This window comes from Falco rusticolus, chromosome 8 (genome assembly GCF_015220075.1).
Source record: "Falco rusticolus isolate bFalRus1 chromosome 8, bFalRus1.pri, whole genome shotgun sequence".
Taxonomy (NCBI): Eukaryota; Metazoa; Chordata; class Aves; order Falconiformes; family Falconidae; genus Falco; species Falco rusticolus.
In genome coordinates, this window is record NC_051194.1 from 16,913,624 (window position 1) to 16,927,785 (window position 14,162).

The 14,162-nt window shown below is 41.3% G+C and overlaps 1 protein-coding gene across 1 annotated transcript in view; it reads right to left on the minus strand.

Annotated features, from left to right (window-relative positions):
- The window catches only part of SLIT3 (slit guidance ligand 3), a 531,438-nt gene that overhangs the window by 40,121 nt on the left and 477,155 nt on the right, over window positions 1-14,162 (minus strand). The window contains exon 30 of the mRNA XM_037398361.1: window positions 2,244-2,337. Coding sequence (XP_037254258.1) covers window positions 2,244-2,337 — 94 coding nt within the window. The remainder of the gene's footprint in view (window positions 1-2,243; window positions 2,338-14,162) is intronic.

The window sequence follows — 14,162 nt, forward strand, 5'->3', positions numbered from 1 at the left end:
ATCCTGCCGTTACCACTCCCCGCCTCTGCAAGTGGAGCGGAGGGCTAGTGCGAAAGCCTGACTCATTCTGCGCGTGGCGTCAGGCTGCACAATTACCTGCTAAATGCATGGTGCATCACAGGTCAGGAGATCACACTGCTCCAGGGATCAGCAACAGCAGAGGACCAGAAGCTGCTGTTTTTACTGAGACCCATCAGCAACCACACATGACTGCAAAAGTGCCAAGGGCTTCCAGCCATTTCTGAATGGCTTGGTGCAACTGAAGTATGAAAGAAAAAAGCAGTATTTTGACGAAACTACGTACAGGGCTGGGCAGGCTCCTTCACCTATGAAGTCTGGCCTGCTAGAAAGCAAAATGGGACAGAAGTAGTAAGAAATTCTAGATTTTTGTGTAGCACTCTGTGAATACTGGGAAGAATAATGCAACAAACAGTAGCAGAAAATACTTACAAGTAGTTATTTAGGCTCCCCCTCAAGGGTTAATGGGCCCCGCGTGTGAAGAACACTTTTCTAGCAAGCAAGCATCTTATTTACTCAAATTATTTGGGTAGCAGGTATGAAATGCTTCCAGCAAGGGTAAAACCATTCAGGACCACAGCTGTCTCCATTCCTTCATACATCTAGCAACATAACGGTAATTTGAGTTACAAGCCTTTGCCTCATAACACGGTGCCTCATAGCACTGGATTAGCCGAATGATGGATTAACTAGGAATGAAAGCTGGAAAGACATCAGGGACTATTTATGTACTGGTACACACCTCCTTATCCAGTCCCTGTGCATCGTTTTCAGTAACTGTCTGAATCAGGTAGAAGTTTCCTCTTCCTCTATAGTTGGAAACATTTCTGTCTGGAGGTTTTTCACCCAAAAGGCAGGCTTGGAGTTGTACAGACTGACTGTCATAACCACAGATTCTTCTGCTCTCCTTAAGATATCTAGCAGCTCTAAAATTTTGGGTCACTTCCTTTTAACTATCCTGAAATGTTCTGTATATTATTTTGCACTATCCTTACATGCCATTGCTTCGCAGGACACAACCTGACCCCACCTGCAAGTTACCAAGAAGACCAAAGACTGCTGCCATCTCTCCCCTGTGACATGCTGGGTGTGCTGGGTGAGGGTGTCCCTTGCCAAAACCACAGCCCTCCCTCCCAGGAGGGAATCGGTGAGCATCCAGGATTGCACTGGGGCTCTGAAAACAACCTTAGGGGAAAGTGCAGAACACAGCTCACCCTGCACTGAACTCTCTTGAATTTGTCTTGCTTTCTTACTTCTTTGATTCAAAGATCTTTTCTCGACAGGCTTTTCATAGAGCTTGACTTTCCAACTGCCTGTCTCTATTTGCTAAATTGCTCTGCCCTGGAAATTCTCTCTTCAGACAAGTGATGACAGTGCTCTACTGTGCACCTCTCAAAACACCCCAACCTCCAATATCCAGATGTTTCACTGCCATTTAAAAACACGAGGCTTTATTTGCCCCCAGCGAACAGTCAGCGTCATTCCCAGGATGCAAACGCAAACACAGACTTCACAAACCTAACAGAAGCCAAGCGAGACGTGCCTCTGTGGCCAGCAGAAGACTGCAGCTCCCGTGTGAGAGCCATCCAGTTCAGCTGGCTGCTGCTGCTGCCCAGGAGAGGAAGCATGGGGAGAGTGGTCCCACTGCAGCCAAGGCTGGCCTCTGCCAGCGCACCCCAAGGCTGCCAGCCATCCCAGAAGACAACAGCTACAGTGGGAGTACAACAGAAAACTCCTGCCCTACAGCTTTATGCGCAGGCCACAGATTTATCCTTCCTACTCAGCAGTTAGAATGGGGACTGGATTTTAAACACTGAGCCAGCATGGGCTGAGGAGAGCCGAGTTACATCTGTTAATGTCCCCGTTATGCTGCCTGAATTGATGGATGTCCTAAGGAATGCATAAGGAACCTGTCCTTAGTTTCCGATGCAGGATCACATACTTTGCAGTAACTGCTCCAGAAGTACTCCTTTTGCCATGCTCTATCCCAGAATAATTTCTTTGCTCTGGGCGTACGTGCATTATTTTCAAGTAACCACAGAAAGCCAGAAAAGTATGTATGGTTGTATGAAAAATCAACTGTGACATGGTCTGAAGTAATTTAGTCTTGCACTATTTGTGTTAATTTCGATGACTTTTACCCCAAACTCACTGCCAGTTCAACCTAGTCAAGGCAATGGATGGATCTGGCCTGTGTGTGGAGACCAACACACACACATGCTTACCTGGTTCCTTTGTCAAGGGGAAGACATTTGGACTCATGTTGGCATGGATTCAGATCAGGAACACAGTGGTTAATCACCTCATCGCACAGTTCACCTGAGGCAAAAGAAAAGCAATGAAGCTATAACACTTCTTGGACAATCCTGATGCAGCTTCAACCACGATGTTCAGGGATGGCAAATCTCCCTAAATGGAGAGCGCTCGGTAGTTCAGAAGGAAGCGACAAAAATTGCTTGTGAGGGCACATGAGACTTCATTAAATCGGCTCCTTTGCCCTATAGTGACTGTACTGTTTTCTGTTACATGAATTAGAAAGGCTGGTATAAAATGTACTGACATATAGACTCCACTTGGAGACAGGCTAAGGATCAAATGGGCAGTTCCTGACCCAGAACCTCTTCTATCAAAGCAAGAAAGTGACACAAAATCAAAGTGGCTCATTAGACCATAACATTTTCACCTGAAAGATATTTTAGGCCATAGGTTAATACTCTGCCAAAGCAGCTGATTGGACATCATTCTGGAAAAGAACAACAACCCACAAACCCTTCCCCCCAAAACCTCTGTGACTCTCAATAATAGGAACCAGCTTTAGGACTGCATGCAATTATAAAACATTCACTATTTATAAGAAATGTACTAGCTCTATTGTGCTCGCAGGAGATGATGTCTTTTCAGAAAATAATCCATCACACGTAAGCTCAGCTCAGCTGTTTCTAGGTATGGTGCGTTACGTGCCACGCACCTCCCTGGATTTGTATAAATTTTAATAATTAATAGTTTGAGAATGTTCAAAACCCAGATAGTTTATTAAATACCACCCTTCTCTGAGTCCTAAATTATTAGGTCACACTTCAGTACCCCAGGATTTGAGATGCAGCCAAAGACCACAGAAATCTTTGCCTTCCCAAGAAACCAGAAGAAACCTACCCCACACCTCCCAAAGCCTTGCAGGAAAAGCAAAGGTCAGCTGCTCTCAACATGGAAACCCCCAAAAGCTACAGTCACAAAGTCCCCTATGCAGCTTTATCAGAAGACTGCATCTACAGGGTTTCAAGGTTATGCACATTTTGTGTGCCTGTACGTGATATATACCATCACATGAGTACCAAGCCAGTGGATAGTGTGAGAAAAGAGATAATGTGGGAGGCATGGGTGGGCTGGCACTGTTTTAGCAGTATTTTTATGAAGCTGCAGCTCCACCTGCCTTGGAAGAAACTCCATTTTCAAACATCCTTACATTTCTGACTCTAGTGGCTACAGAGAAACACTTGAAAACAGAAACCAAGCAAATTACAAAGATCAAAATTCAGATGGAAAATGCAAATCAGAACTCTCCGTCTTTTACCAGCTTGTGATCTGGCAGGGATGACAGAGCACAATTTTGAGGATGACCCTGGTGGTGACAGGTATGGTTTAAGTTGTTAACACCCCCAGCTCACTCCTTCAGGTTATTTCTCCCACATCTCCAGCCTCCTGGCAGTACAAGCTAAACAGCTCTTTATTTGACTCTTCACATTAGAATAGAAGCATAATATGTGATTGCAAAAATCACCTCAATTTTTTTTTGTTCTTCAAACACAGAATATCTAACATATCTGCTTTTGAGAGCTGTCAGCACACGTGAGAAAGTGAAGCAAGAATAAAAGCCCTAGAGGCATGAGAGAGGGTACTACCAGCATAAACCGTGTATTCACGTGCCATACACATCCTCATGGCTTTTAGGGGCTGGGTTTGGCAATACCGGACAAGTCTGGCATGGCCATCAGCAGTGGACACTTTATTGTTCATAGTGTCAGTTATAAGACAACCAATTCCATCTAGAGCCAAGGAATCCCAGGAAGCCACCACTATTAAATACTCCCAAGTCTTTATATAGCCCTGCACAAATCTTGGGCAAATGCAAGGAGTGTATCCAGCTCAGGAAGGGGGGCATGCCAAGGAAATTGAATGCCGCAAATCCATGGGAACCAGGGAAACAGATCATTCACTGGACTTGAGGTTTGCCATTGTACTTTGTTAGTTCTCAAAAAGCAACTAGAGACGCTCAAGTCTTACAAATATGACACAGTTGTCATTGGGGACGGGCTATTAACGCATTTTGAGGTGGCAGAACTGGAGATAGGTCTGCTTACTAAGCAATCCGCAAATCCACAGCCCACCAACCCTCCCAAATACTAACAAAGTGATTCCCTCGGCCTTTGGGCAGACATGAACGTGAGCAGGTCAGAACTTGCCATGACGCCTGGACAACTGCCAGTTCATCATCTTGGTATTCCTCATGTCCCTTGTGTGCTACAAATCTTATGTGAGAATAAGCATGGAAAAAAGTAACTGGCTGGTGACATTAAAAGAACTCAATGATCTAAAGCTGGAAATATTTTTGGAAGACCATTTCATAACTGAATACAGTGTAGATAGATGCCTTCAACTACTCTTTCACTAAAAATGGTCAATAATTACTTTTGAAGTTCTATTTCTTTTTTTTGTTTGTTTTGTTTTGAAGAAAAGGAAACAGGCTTAAAAAAATAAGAACAGTTTCATTAACTCTCAAAGGAAAACATCATTCTTCTCCACAGTCCTTGACAAGTGCTTAGACATCCAGTAAAATCTCCCCAAATGTCAAATATTATGACTCACTGTGTCACGCTGAAGGCAACCACTATCACAAAGGTAGGAGAATTCTAGGCTAAGTACCAAACATTAGCATCCAAAAAAATTTATCATTTTTTCAGTGCAAAACTTGGAACATTTAAGGATCCTTCCTTATTTTTCTCATCTATCACTCATTAGGGAGCTCATTTGGGAATGCCTTGGAACTAGAGCAGCCTCATCTCAGGAAGAAAATTCTTCTTGATACATTATTTCAGGCCCCACCAATGTTCAGTAGACGTTGCAGAAAGCATGCCAGGGAAATAAAACACTTTCTGAAAAGCAAAACCCAAGGCACCAGCTACACAAAGACTTTCTCATATTTTATTCACTCAGAAAGTATCTGGGCCAAAAAATCTGCCCTCAGACCTGAGTGTGCAATATTCATTGGACGCTTTAATGTCAGTATCAGAGGAAAAATCTGATCCTCTTTTCTTAGAGTGACACAGGGCTACTTCTCTGTGCAGCAATTAAAGGTCTAGTCCAAATTTCTCATTGAATAGCTATGTGAACCTAAAACCAAACTGGACATTAATGTTAGGCCAACTTTTAGCAGCACTGATCTCTTTGTGGAAGGTATTTGATCATGCTAAAACAACAGAAAACTTCAGGGTAGTGCTTTCCCAATTGTAGAAAACAATCCAACCTCCCCATTTTCCTCTCTCCTATATATTCTCAAATCAGAGCTCCAATGTGGGTACACAGGGGTTTCTGAAGTGCTTATATAAAAGACAGGAAAATAACAACTATATTTCCTTTCCCGTCATTTTTTTTTAATCCCAAATGATATTTTTGCTTTCATCAAGGCACATGTATTCTCTTTCATCAAAGATGAAGAGAACAGATCGACATGCAATGAAGAACAGGTTAAGACTGTGTCAGATTTACAAGAGAAAAACCACTTGTGCCAACAGATCCTACTTTTCATAGTAGCCAGAGGTATTAGGTCTACAACGTCCAGTGAGCGGTCTGTAGAACTGAGGTATGATATGGAGAGGGTACCTTCATAAAGGTAGGCACATCCTCAGCATTTCAAACTTCTTAAGGCTGGTGGTAATGTGCTAGTAATTAGTGCTTGTTTAGGAGAGGGAAGCATTAGAACAGATGAAGGAAGCGGTCTGATCTGCTGCAAAAATGCAACTTTCAGATTAGAATCAAGTTATACTGACAGGTGGAACAGTAAACAGGTGGATCTCCCATTGCTGCTGTCCCATGCGTTAAAAATAACTCCAAGCCTAAAAAAAATTAAATAATTAAAAAATTTTCTCCAACCCACTAGAAAAGCTATCCTGCCCCTTGAAATGGCTTCCTTGTCCCCTTCACCAGCACTGAAAGCACAACTTTTTTTTTTTTTTTTTTGTCTCATGCAACATTTTCCTGGTCTTATTTTTTAAGCAAAATCATTAATTTCATGGGGTTTTCCACATTCACTTTTCACAGGGCTCACTGCTTATGAAGAGCTGCCAAGAAACATGCTTAGGCTTTTCTGTAGCCTTCCACACATCTCAGAATGAAGCAAAACACATAATAGAGCAATAAAGATGACTTTTACACACCGTTTAATAACCATCTTCCTTTTTTTTCGTCTGTGCTGATCATGAGAGCTATTTATTTCATGCCACATTAGACTTTTAAAACCAGGACCCAAGTTACACTATTTCTCCTGAATCAGTAAAAGAGATTGCATGCAGTAACAGTATTTAACCTATTTATCTGTAAGGAAAACAGCAGTTCTGAAAAGACAGTCTAGATCACCAATTTACAACCAGTAAGTTTGATGATTTTTCTTTTGTTTGTACATCCGTTGGGTGACACTTTGTTCTCTCATTCAGAGTACTCATGAAATAATTGATAATGAAACAGAGAACATAATATCATCCTTAATGCGAGAGAACTTCCGTGGGTCCAGGAGGGCTAAAAGCAAAAATGCTGTCAGGAATTTCACAATATTACTTGAGAAAAGGGAAAGTTGCTTACAATGAAGAAAGGATGAAGGAAGCCTGGCCTTTACCCACGGAGAAAACTTTTACAGGCTGTGCAGGGAGAAGATATATATATTTGAGTAGTTAAACAGTATGTTGCAATTTTCTGAACATTGCCAGGTAAGTCAGAATAGAACTCTTCTCTTTATTCCTAATAAAAAAAAATACCGTACTGTTTTTCTCATAAAAGATTACTCTGTATCAAATAACTTGTATCAGAAGAAAAGGTTTTTTGTATTTTGTTTTCCTCTTCTCTCCTTTCAGTTATTAAAAAGAAGTCAGTGCCAGTTGGAAATTTCAGGAGAACACTGAACCTAAAAATGGTTGGGTGGAACAGACATAGCATGTTCCTCAAGAAAATATTCAGTTAGGAATGTTGTTGATGTTTGATGAAAAAGATTTGAGGCTCATCTTAGAAAATAAAAAAAAATGATTTTTTTACTTCTAAACTGTTTCAACTTGCAATGAAGAAAAGAAATGTGAAAATCCTTCAGAAGCAAATGCACTCAGCTGCCATGTTAGATACCAAACCATAATAAATTACCTACACAATAGCAGAACTCTTTCTGCATTATTAATGAACTTTGCTGTTGTTTGACAAACACTGCCCACAATACTTACTAGGCAAAAACCTAAAAGTTACTTTATGCTTTTTATTCTTTATTTTTCTTTTTTCTTTATTCTAATTTTAAGCATTATTGTTAATGCTTAAAACCCTCACATTTAAGTCTTCATGTATTAGGTTTTTGCCTATTAAGTGGGAACCTGAAGCTACACTCCACACTGAGATTCCCAAAGTGGCTTGTTTTTCAGAATGAAGGAGCAATTATCTCTAATCTTGAGATTAAACAAAGGGGTAATGGATTAAACAACATCTGGGTAGAGTAGTAACGATCCTTTCACTATTTCTGAATCTTGAAGGAGGAGTAAGTTTCAGATCTGTGCACTGCCAAAGTACAAAAAATAGTATTCAACATCACAAACACCACACCACCACAGTGTGTAAAACGTGAGCTAAACCAGCTTCCAGTGCTCACCTGCATATAGCATCATCCCTCAGAACCACTGTGTCTGGAATAGAACCTAATTTTGCTGGACCCCCTACATTTTTGAGCCATATTACTTCATATGGATGTTTTCCAGTTATGTGATTTGTCTGGAATCTATTAGGGATCGATTTATTTATTTACACAATCTAGTGCATCCAGTCACATCTGAGATGCTATACATTTTCTGAGACGTCCTTTCAGGGCTGGCAGTAGGACACTGGACACGCTGTAGACTCACGTGTCTGAATCTGAACTCTCATGGTCTGAACGGAGAGATGGGGAATGGGGGTTGTGGTCCATTCATAACACTTTATCTCTGCCACTCCTTCCTCCTCATGTTGGTCCCCTGCTCCAGTGTGGGCTCCCTCCCATGGGATACAGTCCTTCATGAACTTCTCCAATGTGGGTCATTCCCATGGGCTGCCGTTCTTCAAGAACTGCTCCAGCGTGGGTCCTTTCCATGGGATACAGTTCTTCAGGAACAGACTGAAGGGACACTGTTCCTGCCAGAAAAGCTGCTCCTACACGGGCACCTCCTCTCCATGGGCTGCAGCTCCTGCCAGAAGCCTGCCCCTTGCTTGGGCTTTCCATTGGCTGCAGCTTCTTGTAGGGCATATCTACCTGCTCTGGCATGAGGTGCTCTGCAGGCTGCAGTATGGGTATTGGCTCTGACATGGTCCTTCATGGGCTGCAGGGGAACAACCTGCTTCAGTGTGGTCTTCCCCATGGGCTGCGTGGACATTTCTTCTCCAGCACCTCAAGAACCTCTTCCCTCTTCTTCTTCACTGACCTTGGTGTTTGCATAGTTGCTTCTCTCATGTTTTGCCATGAGTGCTGCTGACAGGCTCAACTTCGGGCAGCGGCAGGGCTGACAGGAGCAGCTCCTCACCTCTTCTCACAGAAGCCCCCCCTACAGCCGCCCTCCTCCCCTTCTACCAAAACCTGCACGCATGAACCCGTACAGTCCTTGAACCAATAGAGGGCTCCAAAGAATACTTTATATGCAGAAAGATTTACTTATTTCCTACTGACAGTTGTGCCGTGGCCACCACCGTGCTGTCGGAGTGCTGAATACACCAATTGCCCATCGGTGGACTCAGCTCCTCCCAGCCTGATTAACTGTGCAGTACACACCACCTGCCCATAAGCAGGTGAGTAACAGGCTTGTGGTTAACGTCTCATCCCCTGAGGCTTTTCTTCACAGATTGCATTTAATGATCCAATTGAGGATGATATTCACTCCACTCATCCTTTAAGACAATAGTAGCTGATCCATTTTCTTAGAGATACACTGTGGTCCTGGTGAACAAAGAGAAATTCTCCAGTCGATCTGGTTCCCCAAACATGACACATTACATTTTGCAAATGGAAATATGACCAAAGGAAATCCTGGAGCTGAGAGCTCCAACATGACAGGACACCCATACTGAGACTAAAGACAGGCTGCAGCGCTGCCAGTTACTGTGCTATTTCCTTCTTCAGTCCCAGTACAATGAGATAAGAGAGTCCAATCTGATAGCAATGACATGTGGTTCTCTCTTAATAAAACAGGGCTGGAAATGGGCTTAGGCTCCTAAACATAGCTAAAACTTCCAGCTCTTCCAGCACTTCTCATTCATAGTTAGGCAAGTGGGAAATGTGGGTGCCTTTTTATTTTTTGCACTGAAAGCAAACATACTTCACATTTGTCGAGTAACTAAAACTGAGAAACTTCCATGTAAGGCAGAACTCCTTCAAATAAAAGGAAGAAAATATCCAGACTTTGACCACAATTTTCTCTGCTTATCTTGAGGAAGTTATGGCTAAAGTTCCAGAATTTTAGAAGAGGCAGATAGCTAAGCTTTCAGTGTTTATTAGGCAGCTAATAGCCTTGTGGAACCACAAGGCTGAACCACACTACCTAGAACCTTCCTGTTCCTATATCAAACATGTAATTAAAAAATCACAAGGGGGAAAAAACAACCTACAGTGCAATGATCAACTGCAGCGTCATTCAGCTGTCACTGGTGCCCACCTCAGGGACTGCTGCAAAACAGTCTCACAATGGTTAGCGATGGGAAACGGGTGGGAGAGCTCCAGCAGAAGAGTGTCAGCCACAAGTCACCACACAACTTCTTTCTTCCAGAGTTCGTTTGGCTTGACTAAGTGCTTGGCTTTTGCCATGCAACATTACCACAATCAGATATGCCAGAAAAAGAGACCATAATCACTAACAGTGAATAGTGTTCTGTCTAAAAGTAGCAAAACTGCAAAAAATCTCAGATACCATCTACCACAGGACACCACAAGGTCCCCTTAGGTAAAATAGAGCTTAGCCTTCTCTTCCAAACACATAAAACCAGAAATAGTTTCAAGCTTTTTTTTGATTGAGAGAGATATTTTTTTTCCCCCTTGTGATACAAAATGCTTGCAGCTTTTTCCCAGGGAAACAAACTATTTTAAACACTTGCTCTCCTCTCTCCCTGCCATGGGATGCAATGTATTTTAGAAAAGACCTATTTTCAGTAGTAGAAGCCACTAATTTTTTATTGTTTCAGAACAAAGAGGTCTGGCTATTTGCTGAGGCTTTTTAGGATCCTTAGCAAAACCTGAAATATTTACCAGTTTTGTTGTGTAAGCACTACATAGTCCTGCTTCTGCCTAAAATCAAACAGATGGGAGAAAAGGAAAAATTACAGCAAACAAAACGAAATACACCAGCAAGTAAAGCATAAACCCCTTTAAAGTGTGTAGTATATGTTTGGTACAGCCTGTTTGGTCCTTTAGCTATGTTTGGACACCTCTTCAAGTGAAAGCACAGAGGACAGCGGGACGGAGGGAAGGATCTCTTTTTGGAGGTACAGAATCCTGTATTTGAATCTAGAACTATAAGCAAAGCAGTGATGGCTCTCGAGAACACCTATGACAGTAGTGAACAGAAAAAAACGAATGAAAGGGAGAAATGGTATGAATTTTGTCCTACATTTCTAAGCCACAAAGCTAGGGAGACAGTGGAATGTTTATATTGATAGCTGGAGATAGAACATGTTAAAGCCAACAAGAGAAAAACTAGAAAAAATACAAAAAGGAAATGAATTGGGGTGACTGACCTAACTCATAGCTTTCTCTTTCGAGGTTCTTATGTATGTTTCTTTTTTAAGAGAAGGAAAACCTTCAAAGCAGTAAGAAGCAGCTGTAATCTATGAAGGGGTCCCACCAGGCTGTAAACCAGCCCACAGACTGCTCAGGCTTTACAGCTGGCTGGACTTTGGGTACACAATTTTCCTGGAGGAAATACATGTTTATAATTTAGCTTCAGGATTAAAATAACCAGTCAGGGAGAGGAAAAAAATAAGACAACAGCTGACAATAAAAGCCATCAGGACTCTGCTACACAGTGTAAGTATTGGTTTGGTTATGTAAATACAACCAACAAACATTGAAAATACTGACTTTTAAGAATGCTGAAGAAACCTGGTGGTGCAGGTAAGGGCTTGAATCTTTTTTACAGCAATCAGCCATCTGCCTATCCCCCCTTCCCAGTTTCACCTTCTTTAACTTATGCTTCATAGAATCCATTTGTATTTCCACAATGTTTTAAAGTTATTACATGGAAAGGAACTAGGAAGGATGTTACTGTGACTGTGGGTCATTTTTTGGTGTGTTGTTTTTGTGGGGTTTTTTTATAGAGTGAAATGGAGCTGGAGTGTGGGAAATTCGTTGCCTCAGCAGTCACTTAACAAATCGGCCATTTTTTATCTACTTTGAGTAGGGGAAAAAACTGTCAAAGAATTTTAAAGGAAAACACTACAAAAACTTATTAATTGAAGAAAGATCTTTGGCTTTCACTATTCCAACCAATGAAAGCAAAATTTATGCATCATTATTGGGGATATTGTTTCCTAAAAAGGCTACAACAAGTAAAGCTAGACAGACAGAAGATAAAGCAGGAAAATACCAAGGTACGGAAAAAACCCAAACCCTGGATACTGCAACTCTGTCAATAGCCAACATTTCCAACACATGCATTTTTAATTTGCATTTCATTTAGGAACATAAGATTTACTGTCATGATTTAACTATTAGTCAACTAAACCAAGGGGGATTCTAAATATTTCTTACAGGACAACACACATAAATGTGTGTTGTAATACACAGAGCATTTTTTCATACATGCAGTGCTTACTGTAATATCATTGCATTCTTACAAGTATTATGGCATCCAAGACCAAAAGATTGATGAGGGATTCAGATTACCTACTTCACAGTGCTACCAGAGCCTGCCTGCCTCTACAGTCAGGAAAAGAAGGAATCTGCAAGAGCTGTGCTGGGCACCGTTTAACTAACAGCCTGAATGTTGCTCAAGACATCACAGATTATCAGTACAGAAACATCTAGTCTGATCTTCAGTGTAACACAGACCACTCTAGAAGTAACTTGTGTTTTAAAAAAGCATCTGCCAAGAAACCACATTTGTATCTAGAAACAACTCTTGTATAATTACAATGATAAAAATGTATGGTCTGGATTTGTTCAGCCACTAAGGTCAGCCAACGAACCTTTTAAAGAAATTTCTATTCTCCATACAAGCATTTGTGGAAAACAAACAAACAAAAGTTGAAAAAAAAAAGAAAAAGCTTGCTCTGTCTGCCTACTCTTTGTTAAGCCAGTTAAGTTTTTTCTTGAGATCTTCAACATGTATTCTCAATTCCACAATGTTTTTTTTTTTATGTTCCACCTCTAATCCTCTTTCTCACCTCTCAACTTGGTCCTTGAATTCTGAACAACAGAACTAAGTATAATATTTGGGCACAAGAAGAAGATATATTACCTACACTTTCTGTCCTGCTAGATACACCCTGCCTACGGATAGCACAGCCCTTTTAGGCAAAACACCACGCTGTGAGCTCATTGTCCCCCAGACTACTTCACAGGAAAAAGGTTACCCTGGAAAGTACCCTCCACGATCCATTCTTTGTTCATATAAATACAGATAAAATCCATGAAGCAAACACAGTTTGCTAACACAACGTTCAGCACAGCCAGCACCTGACAGGGGGGCAGGCACCTCAGTGCACAAGTCTGAGTACAGGAATAAGTATTCCCAACTCCTCCAGTGACCCGCTTTCTCTCTGAAATATTAACATTCACTATTCTTAGTACATTCAACACCATACTAAAGTAATCTACTTTTTTTTTTTTTTTAATAGATACTGCCGTAGTAATTTCAGTATTGCTTCAGTATAAAAAGGTTTATTTGAAGACAATATACACAGAGATGCCTTGGACATCACAGGAGACTTCAGTCAAACTCTTTGGTCAATAGATCTCCCTCTTTTCAGGTCAGGCACGCATATCTTTTCAAAGTGCTCCTTCATGACTTGCCTGTTTGCTTCCATGGCATTTCCTTAGCTGCTGTTCATTCAATCAAGCAATTTCAGCTCATGTCCAATTTCTTGTGTTTGGATTCAACTCTTAGAAGACCCTCAAAACCATGGCTCAGATTTTCTTAGCTTATATGTAACTTTTGGTTTGCTGATGACTTCAGTTCTTCCAGCCATTTTCTGCTGTTCCCTGCCTTTCTGCTCTGAGAAGGCCAGGTGTATCTCTCAGGGGTATTTCAGCCCAGCCAGCTGCACTGCAGTCATCCTTCCAGGTGACTGATCAGGTTTGATGAAATATCCCTCTCCAAAATGGAGGCAAAGCAGGTTACAGCAATTCTTTTATCACAGTTCACTAAACTCTTCCCATTTTTAAGCAACACAAACTATTGCAACCCTTTAGATTTCTAATTTAAGCAACACCCCTATTTTTCAAACCTTTTTCACTTATAATTCATATTCTATTTTCCAGAAGTACTTCCTGCTCTTCTTCAAAAATGCAGTTTGTTTCAACTGTAGTCAAAGCTATTGCCTGCACTGTGATAGCAAACGCTTACTGTATGGTATATACAACGGTGTGTATCTCACATTGCAAGACTGGGGTCTAGTATTCAACAAACTCCTGCTCATAACCATAAGCACAGCATGAACAATATTCAGGTTAGGAAAAAAAAAGCGCTGGAAGTCGATTACAAATATTTCAAAACTGATTCTAAAGTATCATATGAGTTCTCTGGCCCCTAGGCAGACTGCCATTTGAGAAGAAATCCCAATCTTTCCTGCCTTTTTGGTCTGGAAAAAAAATAAAACTGCAATATGCCTGAGAAGAGGAAAGCACATTTGCATATATACTGGATTCAGTTCCCTACTAGACATGT